The sequence below is a fragment of the Chiloscyllium plagiosum genome, unplaced genomic scaffold (assembly GCF_037043375.1).
Source record: "Chiloscyllium plagiosum isolate Xiang-an unplaced genomic scaffold, Cpla_swu_hap1 HiC_scaffold_28, whole genome shotgun sequence".
Lineage (NCBI taxonomy): Eukaryota > Metazoa > Chordata > Chondrichthyes > Orectolobiformes > Hemiscylliidae > Chiloscyllium > Chiloscyllium plagiosum.
In genome coordinates, this window is record NW_028270166.1 from 37709575 (window position 1) to 37734422 (window position 24848).

The 24848-nt window shown below is 44.6% G+C and overlaps 1 protein-coding gene across 4 annotated transcripts in view; it reads right to left on the bottom strand.

The window, feature by feature from the left end:
* The window catches only part of shdb (Src homology 2 domain containing transforming protein D, b), a 303397-nt gene that overhangs the window by 216864 nt on the left and 61685 nt on the right, over positions 1 to 24848 (bottom strand). For all 4 annotated transcript variants that reach the window (XR_015751866.1, XM_043720948.2, XM_043720949.2 and 1 more), the window contains exon 3: positions 3937 to 4066. Coding sequence is in view for 3 of the 4 variants with exons in the window: in XM_043720948.2 (XP_043576883.1) it covers positions 3937 to 4066 (130 nt within the window). In the remaining variant the exon portion in view is untranslated. The remainder of the gene's footprint in view (positions 1 to 3936; positions 4067 to 24848) is intronic.

Consider the following 24848-nt stretch of genomic DNA (forward strand, 5'->3'; position numbering starts at 1 on the left):
ATTAGACAGGCTGCTCTATAGATTGTGGGTCTCCAAAGTTAAACTAGTGCCAGTGGAGAATGGCTAGAGGGAAGGTTGGGTTGGGAAAATTAAAATATTGGGTGTCAAGTTAAACTTCAATTCTGTTAAGGATGGTTCAGATTTGGTGCTGAATACAAACCTTTAGCATGCTTTGTCCCTTTCACGTCACAGTCCTTCCTTCAGATGCTACCATGAGTACAAAAGGCTTCTTAACATAACCTTAATTTAAAGGATATAATGTACACTGTTTAACATAACAGGAACAATATGTACTGTTACTTAATGGAGGACAGACGTGTCCCTGCAATCTGGCTAAAGCAGTATATATCATGCAGTATCACAGACAAAATATACAACCCTGTAATATCACAGACGTTGTTCACTTTCCGTTTTCCAAATAAGGTGACATAGATTGCTGTATACTCTTCTGTTGACCTGAGAGTATCACATACTCCAAGGACTGCCCAAGTGTCCTTGTTTTTGTCCAGAAGCCAATTCATTTCTCCTCTTAACTATTAACTGCAGGTATTTGTCCACGACTCTGAATGTAGTAGGATGGTATGTCAACTGGGAGATGAGCAGTTACACAGAGCTGTTTTTCCACAGCTCCAATGATCCCAGTATTAAACCAACATATTCATAGTAAACTTTATCAAACACCCAATGTAAAATGGTCTGTTTGGGAAAGCATCTGATGATTCTTGGACATGATGCATGTTGATGATTACAATTCCTTGCAAGGGGTTAATTGGTGTCTTTTCATGTTGTCAAGTTAAAATATAACAATAAGCTTCACACAATGAAATGATTTTGAAATGCACTGACACAGATATGTGAACAGTCAAAAAGTGTGGGGGGGTGCTGGAAAATCACTGCAGGTCAGGTGGCATCGGAGGACCAGGAGAGTCAACATTTCTGGCATAAGCTCTTCATTATGCCCAAAACATTGATACTCCTGCTCCTTGGATGCTGCCTGACGTGTTGTGCTTTTCTAGCACCACACACTTTGACTCTGACTCTCCAGGATCTGCATTCCTCACTTTCACCACAGATATGAGAATAAGCATGATAGGCACTGTGTGCATAAAAGGACCCCACAAATTTTAATACTGGTGCTAGCGAGGAGAAAACTTTGGGTGCAACATCAGAAGAACTCCCTGCTCCTTCTTAAAGGTATCTTGGAATCCAACTGAACAGATAATTAGGACATTGGTTCAATATCTTGCCTGAAAGATGATACTTGTGTCAATGCAGCACTGTCTGAACGTACCGTGGGAGTACCAGGCTGCATATGGCTCCAAGCCCTGGGTTTCAACTCACAAACAGCTGAACTGCTTGATAGGACTGCAACAAAGGGAGTTCTGCTGACACTGGCAACCAGAACATAACATTTGACAAGAAAGATGATTTCAAAGCTTCCTGGGTTCAAGCTTGGCTGTGACTCGTGAAAGAATTTGTTTAATTCAACGGAGGGTTAAAGTTCAGATGTCCATGTGTGGGTGTCAATTTTCAAAACGTCAGTGTTCAATTTTACTTTCTAAAATGGTTTTAATGCTTCCATCCCTCCCAATTTACATATAAGCTGATTCACCATACTTGGCATTTTGGCAATATTCTATATTTATCCACTGACATTTGAAGATTGTGGCCCAGATTTGACTCTTCATTTAGTGAACAGTCATAGTGGAAATAATTGGTTGATTTTGAGTGCTCTTAAATAACAAGTGGTAGATGTTCCACTAGTTTGGAGACTACTTGGTGTCAACAATGGGACATCAGTATTTCCAGGAGTCATTAAAAAACAATTAAGTACATAGTTAAAGGCTAGCAAGCAATGCTATGTGACAGATCGCAGTATTAAACTCCACCAGGATTGAATACAACAAAAAGTAAACATAGTATTAGTACAATATAATAAATCACTTCAGTACAATCCATTCAGAATTAGTTCAGAAGCTCAGACAACCCCATGATACTCCAATCTATTACAAGTGACAATGTTTATGGTCACAAGCACTGGGTTGCGATGGCTGCTTGAGTCCGATATCTTTTATAAGACATTGGATTAAGGGGATTCTTAGGATCCTATCTTGCAAAGATGTGCATTTTCCAGTTGCCTTGATTAAGGCATTCAAACTGTAGTGGTGAGTCTCTTGAGTAAAGCAAATATGAATCAGTTCAGTGAGTTGAAAATAGTATGCAAAGTTCCATTGTTTCCAATCATCCTGAGTGACAGCCAATAGTCTCTTTAATTAAGACAGACAGATCTCTCATTTATGTAATGACTTTCACATCCTCATAATACCTCAATACAGTTTGTAGCTAAATAAATTGCACAATCCAATGGAAATTGAGATGAAGGGTCAAAATAATCAAGGTTTTTTTTCCCCCCAGGGTGGGGGAATCAAAACTAGAGGGCATAGGATTAAGGTGAGAGGGGAAAACTTAAAAGCGAGCTCAGGGGTAACTTTTTCACGCAGAGGGCGGTGAGTGTATGGAATGAGCTGCCAGAGGAAGTGGTGGAGGCTAGTACAATTACAACATTTAAAAAGCATCTGTATGGGTATATGGATAGGAAAGGTTTAGAGGGATATGGGAAATGTGGGAAAGGGGACTAGGTTAATTTAGGATATCTAGTCGGCTTGGCTGAGTTGGACCTAAGGGTTTGTTTCCATGCTGTATACCTCTGCGACTCGAAGAGGAGGTGGAAGAATAGTGGCAATATCACTTGACTTGTAATCCAGAAACTCAAGCTAATAACCTGGAAACAAGGGTTCGAATTTTACCATGGCAGATAGTGAGATTTGGCTTTAATATAAAACTGGAATAAAATGCTGGCTAGCTAACTGCTGTAAAAACCTGTTTGCTTCACTAATGCCCTTTAGGGAAAGAAATCTGCCTGATCTGGCCGATGTGTCTCTCCAGATATACTGTGATGTGGTTAGCCTTGTCCATTGGGGAATAAATGCTATCCTAGCCAGCAATGCCCACATCCCAGAAAAAATTGTTTAAAAAAAATGCAACTGTTGAAAGTGACAGGAGAGAAGATGGTGTGAATTGAGGTAATGGAAAGTGAACAGAATACATAACACAGAGGCACCATAAATGGAGAAATTTTTGAAATTCATTGAACTTCTTCATATTTCATGTTAGGTCATAAAGAAAATAGTTTGAAAAATATTTTGCAGCCGGTATGAAAAGCTCAGCAATTACTTTTCCTTAGCTCATCCCTTGTGTAGATTGGCAGCTCCAGACTGTTCTGTTGTGAAGCTACAGATGGTGGTGTGGTGTACTGTGGCACCAGAACCAAGAACTGTACAGATGCTGCCTGACTCTTAGGATGTAATTCAAGTTTTTATAAACCTTTATTACAAACTTTTGAAAACATTTACAATCTTCAATGAAGAACTTCAACTGGAAACTTTAACAGAGTATTGAGAAAAGATCATTATAGACTTCAATTGCCAATCTGTTCTGCAAACATCCTGTTCACCCTGATCTCGGATGATGATATTTAAACGATACATCACAGAATAGCAGCACAGAAAGAGGCGATACAGCCCATCTATATATGCCGGCTCAAAGATCTGTCCAATCATTGCAACTTCTCTGCTCCTTCCTACAAGTTTTAAACTGTTTCATTTTCAAGTTTATATTTATCTTTAGAAAGTTAACATTGAATCTACTTCCAATACTCTTTCAAGCTGATCCTTCCACACCATAACAGCATGCAATATAAGACCTATCAAAACCTCCCAGAATTTTGAGCAGCTCTGTTAATTCTCCCCTTAACCTTCTCCGCTGAAAGCAATATTCAAACAGGAAATTAACCCCTTGACCTTCAGATTAAATTCGGAAGCACTCCCTTCATTATGCATTCTTGTCAATTAAACTTAAAATATGGATTGCACCCACCTGCTATAACTCTCTGTGCTTCGTATGGCTCCATGTAGCCATTGTTCTCAATTTCTTCTTTATCATTCATCTCTCCTCTGGATTCATGTCGGATATCAAATGGGTCGGAATAATCGTCATCAGCCAGAGTCTAAATAAAGAGAGCATGCCGGTGAATGATTCAAATGATTACATATCCAGGTTTCCGAGCAAATTATTTCCCCTCTCATTTTTGAAGGGTTTAAGTCCAAATTAGCTGATGATACCCCATTTAAATGGACAGTCTACATGGTTGCCTGTAAATTCTACGTGTCGGCAGTCTAGAGTGCTCTAGCGAAATATCACTGCTCATCACGAATACTCAACACAGAATCCAGGAGTTAATCTTAGATTGATTGCCAGGGGTCACAGAGGCCCAATCATGGTGGCCTTTCTGCTTTGCTAACTGGGGTGGGATGGTGGCTCAGTGGTTAGCACTGCTGCTTCACAGCACCAGGTTCAATTCCAGCCTTGAGCAACCGTCTGTGTGGAGTTTGCACATTCTCCCCATGTCTGCGTGGGTTTCCTCCGGGTGCTCCAGTTTCCTCCCACAGTCCAAAGATGTGCAGGTCAGGTGAATTGGCCATGCTAAATTGCCCATAGTGTTAGGTGCATTAGTCAGAGGGAAATGGGTCTGGGTGGGTTACTCTTTGGAGGGTCGGTGTGGACTTGTTGGGCTCAAATGCCTGTTTCCACATTGTAGGGAATCTAATCTAATGTCAACTAATACAGCTCGGCAAAGATTGGTCCCAGAGCCTTGATAAATACAGTGCAATACAGCTTTCTGCGAATGTATTTTAAACAGGGTTATCAAGGAAACTTTTTTCTTGGAAAATAAGGGAAGAAAATTAGGCAGGAGCTGAGAAATGTGGATTGGACACAGCTATTAGAAGGGAAGTCCACATTTGAGATGTGGGAGGCTTTCAAAGATACGTTAACAGCAGTGCAGGATAGGCATGTCCCGTTGAAGGCAAAGGATAGGAAGGGCAGGATTCGTGAACCATGGATGACAGGAGAAATTGTACGACTAGCCAAGAGGAAAAGGGAAGCATACATAAGGTCTAGGCAGCTGAGAACAGAACAGGCCCTGGAGGAATATCGGAAGAGTAGGACAAGTCTTAAACAAGGAAACAAGTGGGCTAAAAAGGGTCATGAAATAGCTTTAGCTCGCAGAATTAAGGAAAATCCCAAAGCACTTTATTCTTATATCAGAAGCAAGCGGGTAACTAGAGAAAGGATTGGTCCACTAAAAGATAATGAAGGAAGGCTGTGTGCCGAACCTGAGAGAATGGGTGAGATTCTGAATGATTGCTTTGCATCAGTGTTCACTGAGGAGAGGAACATGATGAATCTTGAGATTAGAGATAGAAGTTTGATTAGTCTGAATCACGTTGGCATAAGCAGGGAAGATGTGTTGGGTATGCTAGAGGTTATTAAGGTGGACAAATCCCCAGGACTGGATGGGATCTATCCCAGGTTGCTGAGGGAGGTGAGAGTGGAAATAGCTGGGGTCCTGACAGATATCTTTGTGGCATCCTTAAATACAGGTGAGGTGCCGGAGGACTGGAAAGTTGCTCATGTTGTCCCCCTGTACAAGAAGGGTAGTAGGGATATTCCGGGTAACTACAGACCAGTGAGCCTGATGTCAGTGGTGGGGAAGTTGCTGGAGAAGGTACTGAGAGATAGGATCTATTTATAGTTGAAAAAGAATGAGCTTATCGGTGATGGTCAACATGGTTTTGTGTGGGGGAGATCGTGCCTTACCAACTTAATAGAGTTCTTCGAGGAAGTGACCAAGTTGTTAGATCAAGGAAGGGCTGTTGATGTCATATACATGGACTTTAGTAAGGCGTTTGAGAAGGTTCCCCATGGTAGACTAATAGAGAAAGTGAAGTCACATGGTGTGCAGGGTGTTCTAGCTAGGTGGATAAAGAACTGGTTGAGCAACAGGAGACAGAGTAGTAGTTGAAGGGAGTTTCTTGAAATGGAGAAAGGTGACCAGTGGTGTTCCACAGGGGTCAGTATTGGGGCCACCGTTGTTTGTAATATACAGAAATGATCTTACTGTTAGTATGATCAGCAAGTTTGCAGATGACACAAAGATTGGTGGAGTGTCAGAGAATACAGGAGGATATACATAGACTGGAGAGTTGGACGGAAAAGTGGCAGATTGCTTTCAATCCAGACAAATGGCAAGTCTAATTCTAGAGTGAATTATACAATGAATGGAAGAGCCTTGGGAAAAGTTGATGGGCAGAGAGATCTGGGAGTGCAGGTCCATTGTACCCTGAAGGTTGCTGCACAGATCGATAGAGTGGTCAAGAAGGCATATAGTACGCTTGCCTTCATTGGACAGGGTACTGAGTATAAGAGCTAGCAATTCATGTTAAAAATTGTACAAGACATTGGTTCGGCTGCATTTAGAATACTGTGTACAGTTCTGGGCGCCACATTACCAAAAGGATGTGGACGCTTTGGAGAGGGTGCAGAGAAGGTTTACAAGGATGTTGCCTGGTATGGAAGGTGCTAGCTATGAAGAGAGGTTGAGTAGGTTAGGTTTATTTTCACTAGAAAAATGGAGATTGAGGGGAGACCTGATTGAGGTTTACAAAATCATGAAGGGTATAGACAGGGTGGATAGAGACAAGCTTTTTCCCAGGGTGAAGGATTCAATAACGAGAGGTCATGCTTTCAAAGTGAGAGGTGGAAAGTTTAAGGGGGATACACATGGCAAGTACTTCACACAGAAGGTGGTGGGCTTTTGGAACGCGTTGCTAGCAGAGGTGGTAAAGGCAGGCACGGTAGATTCATTTAAGATGCATCGGGACAGATTGCTGAGTAGGTGGGGAGCAGAGAGATACAGATGCTTAGGAATTGACCAACAGGTTTAGACAGTACATTTGGATCAACTTAGGCTTGTAGGGCCAAAGGGCCTGTTCCTGGGCTGTAAATTTTCTTTGTTCTTTGAAACTCAGGAGTGGGTGTGTTTTTGTTCTCATTACAGAAATAAAAATGCATTTACTGCATTTTTCATTGACATTCCTTATGACCACTTAAAAACAGAGATCTCAGACCCTTCTCGGACTCGGTAATTGGTTGGAACACACAAGCCCTAGTCTGCTCATACTAATAAATAGGCTGGACCTCTCCAGTGTACTTGTTGGCTCCAGAAAGATCTCTCAGTGAGCCATATCCCAAACCTGATTTCCCGGCCCAAACTTTGTATTTCCAATCAACTTTCCCGAGTTAGTTTAGTGTAAATTCTGGCTCAGAATTGCTCAGCAGGCAAAGTAGTTCCAGAAGCTCTGCCATTTTTTAAACACAGCTACCCTTGCTCACAATGACATGCTGCAAGCTGGACTGACAATGGCTGTAGAAACTGTGCCAGATTTCCTGGTATCTACTCCACTAGCATATTCCCTCTTAAAGTGATATGAAGCACTATTCTGGCAGGAATTGAGAACTATTAAAAATAAATTCACAGATATTCATGTTGAGTATGCAATTTTCTTGTATAAAATGTGGAGGGGCCGAGAGATTTCCCCTCAGCATTTCCTGATATTTGTGAAGGATAGGAAGAATCTGCTATGCTGGATAAGGAGATGGAATCATTGAATCTCTAAAGTATGGAAGCAGGCCATTAAGCCCATCAACTCCATAGCAACCATTCAAAGAGCATCCCACCTAGATCCACGTCCCCTGTACCCTAAAATCCTGCATTTCCCATGGCCAATCTACCTAACCTGCACATCTTTGGTCTGTGGGAGGAACCTGGAGCTCCCAGCAACTCTCACAGACAGGGGGGAGCACATGCACTCCACACAGACAGGGGAGGGAGCACATGCACTCCACACAGACAGGGGAGGGAGCATATGCACGCCTCACAGACTAGGGGGGGGGGGAGCACATGCACTCCACACTGACAGGGGAGGGGAGGGGGGGGGAGCACATGCACTCCACACTGACAGGGGAGGGAGCACATGCGCTCCACACAGACAGGGGAGGGAGCACATGCACTCCACACAGACAGGGGGGGGGGGGGGGGGGGAGAGGGGGGGGAGCACATGCACTCCACACAGACAGGGGAGGGAGCACATGCACGCCTCACAGACTGGGGGGGGGGGGGGGGAGCACATGCACTCCACATAGATGGGGGGGGGGGAGCACATGCACTGCACACAGACAGGGGAGGGAGCATAGCATATGCACTCCACACAGACGGGGGGGGGGAGCACATGCACTCCACACTGACAGGGGAGGGGAGGGGGGGGGAGCACATGCACTCCACACAGACAGGGGAGGGAGCACATGCACGCCTCACAGACTGGGGGGGGGGGGGGGAGCACATGCACTCCACATAGATGGGGGGGTGGGCACATGCACTCCACACAGACCGGGGGGGGGGGAGCACATGCACTGCACACAGACAGGGGAGGGAGCATATGCACTCCACACAGACGGGGGGGGGGGGGAGCACATGCACTCCACACTGACAGGGGAGGGGAGGGGGGGGGAGCACATGCACTCCACACTGACAGGGGAGGGAGCACATGCGCTCCACACAGACAGGGGTGGTGGGCACATGCACTCCACACAGACAGTGGGCGGGGAGGGGGGTGGAGGAGCAGGAACTCCACACAGACGGGGGGGGGGGGGGGAAGCACATGCACTCCACACAGACAGGGGAGGGAGCACATGCACTCCACACAGACTGGGGGGAGCACATGCACTCCACACAGACAGGGGAGGGAGCACATGCACTCCACACAGACAGGGGAGGGAGCACATGCACTCCACACTGACTGGGGGGAGCACATGCACTCCACACAGACAGGGGAGGGAGCACATGCACTCCACACAGACAGGGGAGGGAGCACATGCACTCCACACAGACTGGGGGGAGCACATGCACTCCACACAGACAGGGGAGGGAGCACATGCACTCCACACAGACAGGGGAGGGAGCACATGCACTCCACACAGACAGGGGAGGGAGCACATGCACTCCACACAGACAGGGGAGGGAGCACATGCACTCCACACAGACAGGGGAGGGAGCACATGCACTCCACACAGACAGGGGAGGGAGCACATGCACTCCACACAGACAGGGGAGGGAGCACATGCACTCCACACAGACAGGGGAGGGAGCACATGCACTCCACACAGACAGGGGAGGGAGCACATGCACTCCACACAGACAGGGGAGGGAGCACATGCACTCCACACAGACAGGGGAGGGAGCACATGCACTCCACACAGACAGGGGAGGGAGCACATGCACTCCACACAGACAGGGGAGGGAGCACATGCACTCCACACAGACTGGGGGGAGCACATGCACTCCACACTGACTGGAGGGAGCACATGCACTCCACACAGACAGGGGAGGGAGCACATGCACTCCACACAGACAGGGGAGGGAGCACATGCACTCCACACAGACAGGGCAGGGAGCACATGCACTCCACACAGACTGGGGGGAGCACATGCACTCCACACAGACTGGGGGGAGCACATGCACTCCACACAGACTGGGGGGAGCACATGCACTCCACACAGACAGGGGAGGGAGCACATGCACTCCACACAGACAGGGGAGGGAGCACATGCACTCCACACAGACAGGGGAGGGAGCACATGCACTCCACACAGACAGGGCAGGGAGCACATGCACTCCACACAGACAGGGGAGGGAGCACATGCACTCCACACAGACAGGGCAGGGAGCACATGCACTCCACACAGACAGGGCAGGGAGCACATGCACTCCACACAGACTGGGGGGAGCACATGCACTCCACACAGACTGGGGGGAGCACATGCACTCCACACAGACTGGGGGGAGCACATGCACTCCACACAGACAGGGGAGGGAGCACATGCACTCCACACAGACAGGGCAGGGAGCACATGCACTCCACACAGACTGGGGGGAGCACATGCACTCCACACAGACTGGGGGGAGCACATGCACTCCACACAGACTGGGGGGAGCACATGCACTCCACACAGACTGGGGGGAGCACATGCACTCCACACAGACAGGGGAGGGAGCACATGCACTCCACACAGACAGGGGAGGGAGCACATGCACTCCACACAGACAGGGGAGGGAGCACATGCACTGCACACAGACAGGGGAGGGAGCACATGCACTCCACACAGACTGGGCAGGGAGCACATGCACTCCACACAGACAGGGGAGGGAGCACATGCACTCCACACAGACAGGGGAGGGAGCACATGCACTGCACACAGACTGGGGGGAGCACATGCACTGCACACAGACTGGGGGGAGCACATGCACTCCACACAGACTGGGGGGAGCACATGCACTCCACACAGACTGGGGGGAGCACATGCACTGCACACAGACTGGGGGGAGCACATGCACTGCACACAGACTGGGGGGAGCACATGCACTGCACACAGACTGGGGGGAGCACATGCACTGCACACAGACTGGGGGGAGCACATGCACTGCACACAGACAGGGAAAGGAGCACATGCACTCCACACAGACAGTTGCCCAAAGCTAGAATCGAACCCAAGTCCATGGTGTGTGAGGCATCAGTGCTAACCACTGAGTCACTGTGGTGCCATTCAGTTCCGCACTGATGTTATACAACATACTGAGGAGTGGGGTAGAATACTGAAGGAATCAGTTCATAGAATCATAGAGATGTTCAGCACAGAAACAGGCCCTTGGTCCAACTCATCCATGCTGACCATGGATCTAGGCCTATTTGTCAGCATTTTGCCTATATCCCTCTAAACCCTTCCTATTCATAGACCCATCCAGATGCCTTTTAAATGTTGTAATTGCACTAACCTCCACCACTTCTCTTGGCAACTCATTCCATGCACGCACTATTGTCTGCATGGAAAAGCTGCCCCTTAGGTCCCTTTTAAATCTTTCCCATCTCACCCTAAACCTATACCCTCTAGTTTTGGACTCCCCCACTCCAGAGAAAAGACTATGGCTATTCATGCTTCTCATGATTTGAGAAACCTTGATAAGGTCACCCCCTCAGCCTCTGACGCTCCAGGGGAAACAACTCCAACCTATTCAGCCTCTCGCTCTTGCTCAAAACCTCCAACCCTGGCAACATCCTTGTAAATCTTTTCTGAACCCTTTCAAGTTTCACAACAAATATCTTCAAGCATTTAATGCAGTGTTCCAAAAGTGGCCAAACCAATGTATTTTACTTCTACAACTTGGTGTCCCAATTCCTATACTTAATGCTCTGACCAACAAAGGAAAGCATACCAAGCACCTTCACTAACCTATCTACCTGAGAGAGACTCCACTTTCAAGGAACTATGAACCTGCACTCCAAGGTGTCTTTGTTCAGCAACACTCCCAGGACCTTACCATTAAGTGTATAAGTCCTGCTCTGATTTGCCTTTCCAAAATTTATCTAAATTTAACTCCATCTGCCACTCCTCAGCCCATTGGTCCATCTGATCAACATCCTGTTGTACTTTTTGTTGTCCACTACATCTCTAATTTTGGTGTCATCTGCAAAGTTACTATCTATACCTCCTATGTTCACATCCAAATCATTTATAAAAATGACAAAAAGTAGTGGACCCAGCACTGGTCTGTGTGGCACTCCACTGGTCACAGGTCTCCAATCTGAAAAGCAATGTTGCACCACCACCCTTTGTCTTCTACCTTCCAGCCAGTTCTGTATGTGACCGGCTAGTTCTCTGTATTCAATGTGATCTGACCTTGCTAACCACTCCATCATGAGGAATCTTGTTGAATGCCTTACTCAGTTATACTTTGATTAGGATTATAGAGTTGTTAGGATTATAGAGTTACGCGGATTATAGAGTTGCTATGACACCTAGATGTTTTTAATTGAATACTGATGCAAAGTCATTTATGTATTGGATTTCCATGCTTGGACTGTATAATTAGGCATGGGTTTATAAAATTATGCATCTGCAGGCTGATGGTTGTGAGTAGGAATGAGTATATCTTATTTTTAAACAGGCATTTCTCTCCATTATGTTTCCACAGTTCCACCAGCCTTCTGGTATCTCACACAGTAGCCATTCCTTATGTACAAGCCCTATCAGCATGTGCCAAGTGATTATATAACTTGGAATGGCATTACCTCCCCAAAACACATACAAACAAACCTAGCACCTCCATTCTCCTCCCCTTTGCTGATGGGTAGCAATCAGTATAGGAATCCTTTCCTCTTCCCATTTAAGGTCAACTTTCACATGCAATGCTAATGAGACCCAATTGTCCCACTGTCTCTGTGCTACTCAACTCCTTGCTCACTATCTAGTCCTGCATAAATTACAATTTCTTTTCAGCTAAATCATCATTTTAGCCATACCATGAATGCTTTGCCCTTAACACTGATTCCAACCATTGTTTCAGCTTTTACAATATTTTTTGTGATCTCCATATTGCAAATCCTTCCTGATCCAAGCTCTCAAACCATATCTTTCCCATTATGAAGGCTGAGTGCTTTTACCTCAGTATCTCAGCTTTTGCCCCATTTATCTGCTACTGAAACCTCTCAGAGATACATCACTTCTAGATTGGATGTTCATGTGACTGGTTTCCTTCAAACTTTACCTCATCCAAACCTTTGCTGCATGGATTCGGTGCTTCAGAGACTCCTACTCAACCATTGCACTGATTTTAGTGACATACAATGGTATAATACTTTAATGCCTCAAATTTAAAACTCATTAACACCATAAATCCATTCATTGTCTTTCCCCTCTTTAACATCATTCAGCCATGGAATAGATCTTCTCTCAAAATGTCCATTCTTTTAATCCTTACCTCTTGTGCATCTTCCCCTCTCTTAACCCCACAGTAATGGTACTGCTTTAAAATGAAAAGTCTTCATACAATGAAAAATCCTCCCCAAAACTAACCTTTCACACCACGCTTAAATAAAGCTTTCAGTCAGTATAATATCCTCTGTGTTGCCTTTGTCTGATTACACCTCTATAAAACTTGATTGAGGGGATTTTTTTCCCATGTTAATTATGCTAAATAAAAAAAGTGTTGCTGTTGTAGGACAGACAGTATTCTGCTAAGAGGCTGCCAGACCAGTGTACTGGGATTTTAAACGAGTGAATTAAATCTCCATTAAGCTCTTTAGGGATTGATAAAACTCCTATTAAAAGACTGAAATCAAATAGAATTTGAAACATAACACACAACATACAACAAATCCCACCAACAAACTCATTCCTTATACAGCAGATTAACAGCACAAGTCATCAAAACGTGTATGATTACTATGGATTATTTTCTAAATCATCCTACTGCCTTCTCCCCTCCCAATGGAAAGCAATGACTCACATCATGGTAATGTACACCCTCTGATAAAGTAATGTCCACTTTATGTGTTAAGTGAATTTTGACACGCTGTTTTCAGCAAAACAACAAAAGGTGTCATTGGCTGTGGCACTCACTCAACAATACACTGGCCACCAACCCCATATTTGGGTTCCTCCAGGGCCACTTAGCTCCTCACCCCATTCTCCAAACATGGAAAGAAGAGCTGAACTCCAGAGGTGAGGCAAGAGTGACTGTTTTTGAGATCAAGGCAGTATGTGTGGCATCAAGCTTTCCTATCAAAACTGAAGCTATTGCACAAAGGAATATGGCTGTGGTTATAGCAGAGCAGTCATCTCAGGCCGTGGATATCACTACGGATGATGGCTGACAATTACGCAAGATTCAGCACCTTTCACGTTTCCACTGAAGTTGTCCTTGTTCAAATGCAGCAAGGCCTGGACAATATCTAGGCTTAGGCTGACAAGTAACAATTTACATTTGCACCACATAGATGCCTGGTAATGACCTTTTCCAACAAGAGAGAATCTAACCAGCACCCCTTGACATTCCATGGCATTGCCATCACTGAATTCCCCACTATCAATCTCATGGGGCTTATCATTGACTAGAAACTGAGCTGGACCAGCCATGATAAATACTGTAGCTACCAGAATAGGGCAGAGGCTTGGAATGCGACAGTGAGTTACTCAGCTCCCATCTCCACACTGCCTGTTCACCATCTGTATCTAAGTCAAACTTGATGGAAGTTGTTCCACTTGGCTGAAAGAGTGCAGTTTCAACAACATTTAAAAAGCTAAACACTATACAGCACAATAGGGACCAATGATTGGCACTCTACCCACAATTTTCAACATTTACTCCCTCCCCAACTGATGGACAGTACAGTATGTACCATATAAAATACACACAGAAATTCATCAAGAATCTTTCTTCAACACCACATTCCAAACTCACAACTAATTGTACCTAGAAGAACAAGGATAGCAAATGCATGGGAACAATACTATCTTTAAATTCCCCTCAAAATCTTATACCCTTCCTGATTTTAGAATGATATCATGGTTCCTTCACTGTACTGAGTATAAGTCCTAGAACTCCCTTCCATAATTGTGCTGTGTGGCTCCGACACCATATAGAGTGCAGACTTTCAAGGAGGCATTTCGCCACCACCTACTCCATTGTCAACAAATGACAGTGAAGCTCACATCACAGAAGAGTATATTTTTAGTTCTGAGGGAGCCCCATTTTAACTGAAACTGCCCGCTACTATATTGGTTTAATATTGGTTTAAAGCACTACTGATTTTATTTTCCATTCAAGTAAGTGGAGATTGATATCAAACAGGATGTAAAACCATGCCTCACATGATCCCACAGGTTGGCTTAAAGCTACCCATCAAATGTTGAGGGTTTTAAACGAGACACAGAACAATTTGGTTATATACAGGAATCACTGCAAAGTAATCGCAATTTGGAAACGATTAATACACCTTCTTTGATACAATAGTGAACACAGTTCAAAATACTTAATTGGCTGTCAAGGGTTGTGGAACATCCTGAGGTCATGTACAATTCAATCTTGAATGTGACTTCTTTGATTCTTTTCTAGACCAGATGCTGAGAGGCCGATTGCTGTCAACTTTCCAACAACTCAGCCCACATTCCCAGCTCCACGTTGGATAGTATAACTACTAATGTGGAATAACCTCTTCTGGAGTCATCAAAAAATTCCCCCAGATGGGGGAATCTATCTATTAAAATAGCCAAGACGTTAAGGTCTTTGTGAAGGATTGTGATTGGAATTGTTGGTCAGTTTGCCGATCCAATTGATTTCTTTGCAAACATTTTGTCTCCCTACTGGGTGACATTGATTGGATTAGATTAGATTCCCTACAGTGTGGAAACAGGTCATTTAGCCCAACAAGTCCACACTGACACTCCGAAGAGTAACCCATTCAAACCCATTCCCCTAAATTTACCCCTGACCAATGCACCTAACACTACAGGCAATTTAGCACGGCCAATTCACCTGATCTGCACATCTTTGGACTGTGGGAGGAAACCGGTGCTTCACTGGTTTCTTCAGTGCTGTGTGGCCTCCGGATGAAACGCTGTCAATGTGATCTGTCCAGAATTTGTACAGTTCTGCCTGTCATGGCGAGTTGTTCTATTTCAGCTTTTGTACCATAGCGTTCTGTTGATAGGGTCTATTTCAGCATGTTTGTTTATGGAACCAGTGGATGAGTAGCAGGCCTCCAGAAATTCCCGAGCTTGGCTTTTTTTTAGTGTGGCCCTGTATCATAACGTTGTCCTAGTTGAAAGAAGAGGAACACCTACACAAAGTCTTTGCTAATAATGGGTACTGTAACAGTTTCCTCCACCAATGCCTGGCACACAAACTGCGTGCCCCAACACACTGAGCACACTACCCTACAGTAGAAATGTCTCAGAACTGACTACAAGACCCCTATGCCCTCTGGGAATAATGACAGCACACAAACCAACAGCCACACTTTACCAGCTACTATCCAAGACAAAAGACGCCATGCCCACAACATGCCGGACAAATGTGAGAGACAAAGTACCATGTGACAATTGCAAGAAACCCACCACAAGACTACATGAACATCAGCTTGCAACAAAATGACACAACCAGCTCTCCTTCATGTCAATACATACTAACAATGAAGGACACCAATGCAACCAGGACAATGCTTGGGATACTGCGATGGGCTAAGCAAAGACAAGCTCGGGAATTCCTGGAGGCCTACTATTCAACCACTGGTTGAATAAACAAACACATTGAGATAGACCCCACCTACAGAATGCTATAGTACAAAACCGGAAATAGAACCACCCACCATGACAGACAGAACTCTGGGCAGATCACAACAACAGTGCTTCATCCGGAAGATTCCTAGCACTGAAGATGTTACCAGTGGGGAGACAAAACATTTGAATAAAAAAATCATCCAGCTTGGCGAATCAACCAGCAACTCTTACCAGAGAGTGAACGTAAACCATATTCCCTGTACACAATGCACTGGTTAGTTGAGCAATCACATTCCCAACACTAATTTCAAACTTTAATTTTAATCAGTGGCCCTGTGGTTTTGGGAGGGGGTTTGCACCATCAGTACCTGTTGTCTTGGTCTCGGTTACCTGATGGGCTTGCCAAAGTTACTTGCTGGAGACTCCCGTTGGTGAACAGGCCAGTGTGACAGCAGCTGCAGACCGTAAGTGGTACACTTTTCCAACAACTGTTGGAGAATAAGAGAACGCAAGCTGCCATTTCATGGCTCATGGATCTTCCGCAAATCAATGTCCTCACCTTTGTACAACATGAACAGTACAGCCCTTGGGTGCACAAAGTGAAAGATTATTTTGTGGCTAAACCAGCCTGTCAGAAACCCTCACATTCAATGAACATATTGTAACTGACTTTTCTTTTAGCACAGCCCCACAGCAATATGCCACTGCCACACTTTCAGTCAACAATTAACAGGCTGGTTTCCCATTCCAAAACTCCCACCAGCCCTCTGTCTCAGGCATGAAAAGTATACACATAGTCCTGAGTGACAAACTGCTCTCATTATCAAAAACACTGGCATTTCTAGTTAGCAAAAGTTGGGATTCACTCAAATAATTTGGCCCTTGCTCACCCTCCCCTTTCTGACTTGTGCTGGGAGTGAGATTCGACAGGATTGTCATCCTTGCAATGACAGTTAAGCCTGATCCCTAATATCCACATTACTGCAGAGGTGATTGAACACTAACAGGAGAATAAGCCAAGTCTTGGTTTTCTCCTTCGCAGTGTCAGCTGTTGCTCTGTTCGCAGCTCTCATGCCATTGAGTCAGAAACTCATGGGTTCCAGCCCCACTCTGCAAACATGTTTAGGATTGGCAACATATTGTCTGATTGAGGGTGCACAGACTTGTTAGGCACACAGCCTTTTTCTGTGCTGCTCTATTCTATGATGATTATGTAATCCACGGTAACACCACAGTGCAATAGTCAGAGAGTCCTGCACTTTTTGGACTGCCTCCTTTCACCCAAGATAAAAAACTAAAGTCCCGTTTGTTCTTTTTGGTACAAATTAAGGATCACCACTCCAGAGAAGAATGCAGAGTTTCTTTCTAGTGTCCTAACCAATATTTAACCCTGAAATGACCCACATGCATTATCCAGTAATTAACATCATGGTATTTGTTGACCTTTACACTTTTTGTTTCTTATTCATTCACGCAATGAGGGCATTGCATTTCCCAACCTTAGTTACTCAGGTGAGTGCCAACCACGTTGCATCACATGTAGGCCAGACCAGGTAAGGATAGTATCTCCCTTCCCTAAAGGGTATCAGTGAACCAGATGGGTTTTTCCAACAATTGACAATAGATTCCTGGTCTTCATTGTACTCTTAATTCCAGCTTGTTTAAATTGAATTCAAATTCAATGATCTGCTGTGATGGGATTTGAACCTGGGTCCCCAGAACATTGCCGAGGCCTCTGGATAAGAGTCCGGTGATAATACCACTATGCCATCACCTCCTCCCGAGGCTGACATGTTTCCTGCATTTACTAGAGACTTCGCAGAGGATCTTGTGAGTAGCATCCTTTGGTGTTCATGGACATGAAGTAAACTATTGACCTGAAGTCGCAATTCCTAATAGCAGCTACACCCATGTATTTGGTCATCAGGAGAAAAGCAGGCAGTTCCATAAGAAACAGCAGCCTTGACTTGAAATATTTAAAGATATTTCAAAACCTCATAAGATTTACATTCATTTTTTTTTAGACAAGATGTTAAAACAGAGGTACCATCAGCTTATTCTCGTGGTTTAGGTAAACATTAAAAGAACACATAATACCAAGGGTAGAGAAATCTTCTGCTGTCTCCCCAAAAATTCATTCCCCAATCCACAAGATAAAAACAGAGTCAGCGGTCAACTGCTCATTTTTGGCTCATTCTATACATAGAATGGAAAGCGTATCATCCCATGTAATAACAATTACTACAAGGTGCTAGACAAATGCAAGATTTTATCTGGATTGCCCAATTGGAATTAAACTGGAACACAACATTGACTTGGGGGGGGGGGGGGGGGGGGGAGGGGCGCAGGGCAGGAAGAGAAGAAAAATTACAATATGCTAAGAGAGATAGACAAGGGAGAAGCAGACATCTGCAGAAGATTCCAGAAACAATTCTAAACAAGACAAAATCATGCAATACAGCTGGAGACTGAGCTATTAGCAATCATTTTAATTAACAAAGCAAATGAATTGATTTCTGAGCATGAAAAACACTTGAAATAATGTAGAACAATTAAGTTAGCACTGAATCTTAATGGATTTGTATAACACAGACAGCAAACAATGATACAGAAAGCTACAAGCTTTGTTGGACTTCTGCCCACACCTCTCCATCCTGATGTGGCTGACATTTATTCTACATCCTGCCCAAATGCCTCATCTTAGTGGATTCCAATTGAAATCGAGTTACTGCTGATATTCAAAAGATCAGAAAGACCTGGACCGGCTTATTTACTGCTGGGGGAGGCACCATTCACATTCACTTGTCATTCAATGGAGGCAATTTTTAATCCAAAATGCTGTCGGTACCCCTCCTGGAGGGTTCGGTTAAAATTATCTGCAATGTCACAACACATGCAAATCGTGAGAGGATCACTCTGGGGAGTGTTGCTGAACAAAGGGAGTGTAGGTTCATAGTCCCTTGAAAGTGGAGTCACACTTCGATAGGATAGTGAAGAAGGCTTTCCTTTACTAAGTATAGGAGTTGGGAAGTCATGTTGTGGCTGTATAGAACATTGGTTAGGCCACTTTTGGTTTGTTTTCTGCAATTATGGTCTCCCTCCTCCAGGAAGAATGGTGTGAAACTTGAAAGGGTTCAGAAAAGATTTACAGGGATATTGCCCAGGGTTGGAGGGTTTGAGCTACAAGGAGAGACTGAACAGGTTAGATTCCCTACAGTGTGGAACAGGCCCTTTGGTCCAACAAGTCCACACCAACCCTCCAAAGAGTAACCCCACCCAGACCCATTCCCTTACCCTATATTTACTAATGGACCCAATACTATGGGCATTTTAGCATGGCCAATCCACCTGACCTGCACGTCTTTGGATTGTGGAAGGAAACCGGAGCACCCGGAAGAAACCCACGCAGACACGTGCAAACTCCACACAGTCGCCCGAGGTGGGAATCGAACCCGGGTGCTTGGTGCTGTAAGGCAGCAGTGCTAACAACTGAGCCACTGTGTCGCCCGCTGGGGCTGTTTTCCCTGGAGTGTCAGAAGCTGAGGGGTGATCAAATAGAGTTTTAAAGATCACAAGGGGCATGGATAGGATAAATAGACAAAGTCTTTTCCCTGTGGTTGGGGGAGTCCAGAACTAGAGGGCATAGGTTTAGGGTGAGAGGGGAAAGATATAAAAGCGACCTAAGGAGCAACATTTTCACACAGAGGGTGTATGTAAGAAATGAGGTGCCAGAGGAAGTGGTGGAGGCTGGTACAATTGCAACATTGGATGAATATGTGAATAGGAAGAGTTTAGAGAGATATGGGCCAACTGCTGACAAATGGGACTAGATTTGTTTAGGATATCTGGCCGGCATGGATGAGTTGGGCCGAAGGGTCTGTTTCCGTGCTGTACAAATCTATGACTCTATGACACTCAGCTGATTTTAAAAAAATATATACTTTGCTGAACACCACTACTCAATCTGCAATTGAGAGCACAGTCTTCTTGTCATTTGTTAATTTACTTCTCCAGCCCTTTAAGCCTGTGTCACAATTCCACCTCAGTCGTGGCTGATCAACTTTAGCGCTCTGACCTTTGTACTGTGTCACTTTCATTGCTCCAATAAAGCTGAAGAGGGGTTGTAGGTTTTGAGTTACAGGGAGAGTAGTCTGGGGCTGTTTTCCCTGGAGCTGAGGGGTGACCTTACAGAAGTTTATAAAATCATGAGGGACATGGATAGGGTAAATAGCCACGGTCTTCTACCGAAGGTAGTGGCGCACGAGAGGGCACAGATTTAAGGTAAGAGAAGGATTTAACACGGGTCTAAAGGGCAACATTTTCATGCACAGGACGATGCATGTATGGAATAAGCTGCCAGAGGAAGTGGTGCAAGCTGGTAAAATTGCAGCATTTAAAAGGCACCCGGATGGGTACGTGAATAGGAAGGGCTTAGAGAAGTATGGGACAAGTGTCGGTAAATGGGATTAGATTAATTTAGGATATCCAGTTGGCATGGGTGAGTTGGACTGAAGGGTCTGTTTCCATGCTATACATCTCTATGACTATCACATTTGAGGAACAGCATCTCATCTCTCAATAGGGACTTTTGCAGTCAGTGTTGAGGTTAAGGAATTTCAGGTCATAACTGTTGCTGACATTGATTCAGACAGCAGTTGCTGACAATGGCTCTGTTGTCCATTTAAACACTCCTGCCTTCCACACTACAACACACCTTCCTTCTCTCCCCCTGCCTCGGCACTTGCTCAAATCCCACAGCATTTGTAACATTTTGCAGTTCTGACAAAAGGACTGAAAAGTTCCCTCTATTTATCCACAGATGCACCCAGACCGGATAAGAAAAGAGAGCTTTGCATTAATCTACTGCTTTCTGCGACCAGAGACATTTCAAAATGCTTTACAATTTTACATTTAATGTTGATCTCGCTCTTTGTGCGCCTTCTCTGTAGCCGTAACATTGTATTCCTCCTGCTGTTCTATTACCCTAATGCAGTTTGTATGGTAGGATTTGTACTGCGCACCAAATAAAGCTTTTCACTGCACGTAGGTACATGTGATAACAATAAATCCAATCAAATTCAAACAACCATTCAAATTCTTTGTAAATATAAGGGAGAAATATATGTGAATATTACCAGCATTTTCTGGTTAAAGGTCAGGTATTCAGCATCCACAATACCTTGCCTCTGCCAAGTACACTGAATAGTAGATTAGATTAGATTCCCTACAGTGTGGAAACAGGCCCTTCAGCCCAACAAGTCCCCACTGACCCCGTGAAGAGTAACCCACCCAGACCCATTTCCCACTGACTAATGCACCTAACATTATGGACAATTTAGCCTGGCCAATTCACCTGACCTGCACATCTTTGGACTGTGGGAGGAAACCGGAGCACCCGGAGGAAACCCACGCAGACACAGGGAGAATATGCAAACTCTACACAGTCAGTCACCCAAGGCTGGAATTGAACCTGGGACCCTGGTGCTGTGATGCAGCAGTGCTAACCACTGAGCCACCATGCTGCCCAAAAGCAGGTACTGAGCCACACAGATGGGACAGTCCTCAATATATTTTGTGTTATGAGTCTCAATAAAAGTGCTATAACTGCCTTAGTATATGAGCTAAGGAGATGGAATAATCAAACACATTCTGTTGTTGTTCAATGACACAGCACCACCCCCACATACATGTGTTCAGGGTACATGTACAAATAGCTGTCTGGTGAGAACAGAGAGGAACATCAAATGAAAACATTTTTAGCCTTTTCTGTGGTGCTCTTTCTGTCAAATGCTCTGTCGACACTAATTATCTGGATTCACGGATGAAAAATAGATACCACAAATGATTATTACCTATGGCACCTTAGTCTACAGAAAAGGAAGTGAAAAGAATTTTAAAATTGGACAGTTCAATCTCAACACTTCACTCGCTGATAGACTCTTTTGATGGAACAACGCAGAATCATCAGTTCCTTGCTGTAAAATCCCTGAAGCGCACTCACTTCTTTTGCTGCAAAATCACATGGTACTCACACAGAAAATGATCCTCAGGAGACAAGGCAGACAGAGACGTCTAAATTTGGTATAGTACAACTATCGTCTCTGGGAATAAATGCATGAACAACATTTGAACAGAGATAGTATTCCCAGAAGTGATTTAGCTTACTTTTGGACATACATTCTGCGATTATATAGATACAGCCAAACATCTATACTAGTCTTTCTGTGTACTGAATGGGCTCAAACACAGGAGACAAGATCTGAGAATCTCTTACGGACTCTCCCTCTCCTTCCTGGAGATGGTTACTTGTGGAGGAGTTGGTCTGACAGCACTGGTGAAGCAGCAGTTGGTTCACAAGATGAACCATTACTGAAATCTGTACTTGCATATAATACTAGTCATTGTATAAGCTGATCAAGGCATTCAATACAGCATGCGTTTCCTCCAGGTGCTCCGGTTTCCTCCCACAATCCAAAGATGTGCAGGTCAGGTCCTACTAAGACTTTATAAAGCTCTGGTTAGGCCCCATTTGGAGTACTGTGTCCAGTTTTGGTCCCCACACCTCAGGAAGGACATACTGGCACTGGAGCGTGTCCAGCGGAGATTCACACGGATGATCCCTGGAATGGTAGGTCTAACATATGAGGAACGGCTGAGGATCCTGGAATTGTATTCATTGGAGTCGAGAAGATTAAGGGGAGATCTAATAGAAACTTACAAGATAATACATAGCTTGGAGAGGGTGGACGCTAGGAAATTGTTTCCGTTAGGCGAGGAGACTAGGACCCATGGACCCAGCCTTAGAATTAGAGGGGGTAAATTCAGAACAGAAATGCGGAGACATTTCTTCAGCCAGAGAGTGGTAGGTCTGTGGAATTCATTGCCGCAGAGTGCAGTGGAGGCTGGGACGCTAAATGTCTTCAAGGCAGAAATTGATAAATTCTTGATGTCACAAGGAATTAAGGGCTACGGGGAGAATGCGGGTAAGTGAAGTTGAAATGCCCATCAGCCATGATTGAATGGCGGAGTGGACTCGATGGGTCGAATGGCCTTACTTCCGCTCCTATGTCTTATGGTCTTAAGGTGAATTGGCCATGTTAAATTGCCCATAGTGTTAGGTGCATTAGTCAGAGGGGAATGGGTCTGGGTGAGTTACTCTTCGGAGGGTCTTTGTGGACTTGTTGGGCTGAAGGGCCTATTCCAGACTGTAGAGAATCCAGTCTAATCTAAAAAAGATCTCGTTATTACTTTGTATCCTTGAACACGGTGGATGTCAACAGACACGCAACAGACCTGCTATGTTTTTCCAGATGCAAGGGTATGTGTGTAGAACTCTCTAACCTGGACAGGGGCTATTCTTCATACCTTACGAGTCGTGGCTCATATTTTAGTGTTTAACAGTAAATGATGTTTCTTTCCAGTTGGGCATCCGGAGTTATTACACTGGTGACTAGAGTCAAGAACGTTTTTAGACAGCCTTGCCTTCAGTGAGGCAGAGATAGGGAAATATTAGGAGTGCCAGAGTTTGGGAAAGTTGAACCTTACACGATGGGTGTGGAAGATTGGCCCCAGTACGCTGAAAAAAGAGAGATGCTTTTCTCAGCCAAATAAACAAAAAGTCAGTCTTCTGATGGCTTGTGGGGTCCCAACCTTCAGTATAGAGTCATAAAGCACGGAAGCAGACCATTTAATCCAACCAGTCGATGCCAAACTAATCCCAAACTAAACAAGTGCCACCTGCCTGCTCCTGGCCCATATCCCTCCAAACCTTTCCTATCCATGTGCTTATTCAAATGTCTTTTAAACATTGTAATTGTACCCACATCCACCACTTCCTCAGAAACGTTTGAAAGACATTTGGATAAGTTCATGAATAGGAAAGCTTTGGAGGGATATGGGCCAAACGTAGACAGGTGGGACTAGTTTAGTTTGAGATTATGTTCGGCATGGACTGGTTGGAACAAGGTGTCTGTTTCTGTGCTGTGTGACTCAACGATGCCATAACTGAAAGATGTGGTCGTCGACCACTATGACTCAAACCATTGATTATATTTCAGCCTGATAGGTTTAACACAGCAAATAGACTTCCCAGAAAGCAATCACTGAATTCTTGATGAGACTATGGAAATTGGTTAATGCTGAGTGCTCAGGAAATGTTAAGAGTTTGCTTAGTTTGCAGAATTACTAATATTGCGACTCAAAAGAAGCTACTAACTGAACCAGATCTGGACCCCAAGAAATCCATTGAATTGACCCTTTCCTGCGAAAACATGGAAAAAGAGGCTCAGGATCTTCTGGGGCCCACATACAGTTGTTATGGACTAGGCCAGACCACTCAAACCATTCTTAAGCAGGCAGCCCAGACCATAGCTTGTTTTGGTAAGTGTACAGTGAAAATTGCCCAGATTAAGTTAGCGAGGTTGACTACCAGGTTTAAAACAGACAAAACATTTATTCACAAAATTACACAATGAAACATGAAGAACAGAATAAAGATCCCCTACAGAAGTCAGTCTATCCAAACTAGACTTAAGTATGCTGTTCCGAATATACACAACAGTCTCAATAAGCAAACCCCCTTTAAAACACAGTGCAAAATAGGTTGAATGCTTACAGGTTGAAGTTAGAAGGACAGAAGAGAGAGTTTTTACATAGTTTAGTGTTGAACTCCCAACCAGCTCTGGACTGAACTAAACTGCTCAGCTAGAGAGCTGACCACTCCCCTTTCACTCTACAGGTCACTTCTAAAGCATGGCCACTTTGGCCTGAAGTCTGTT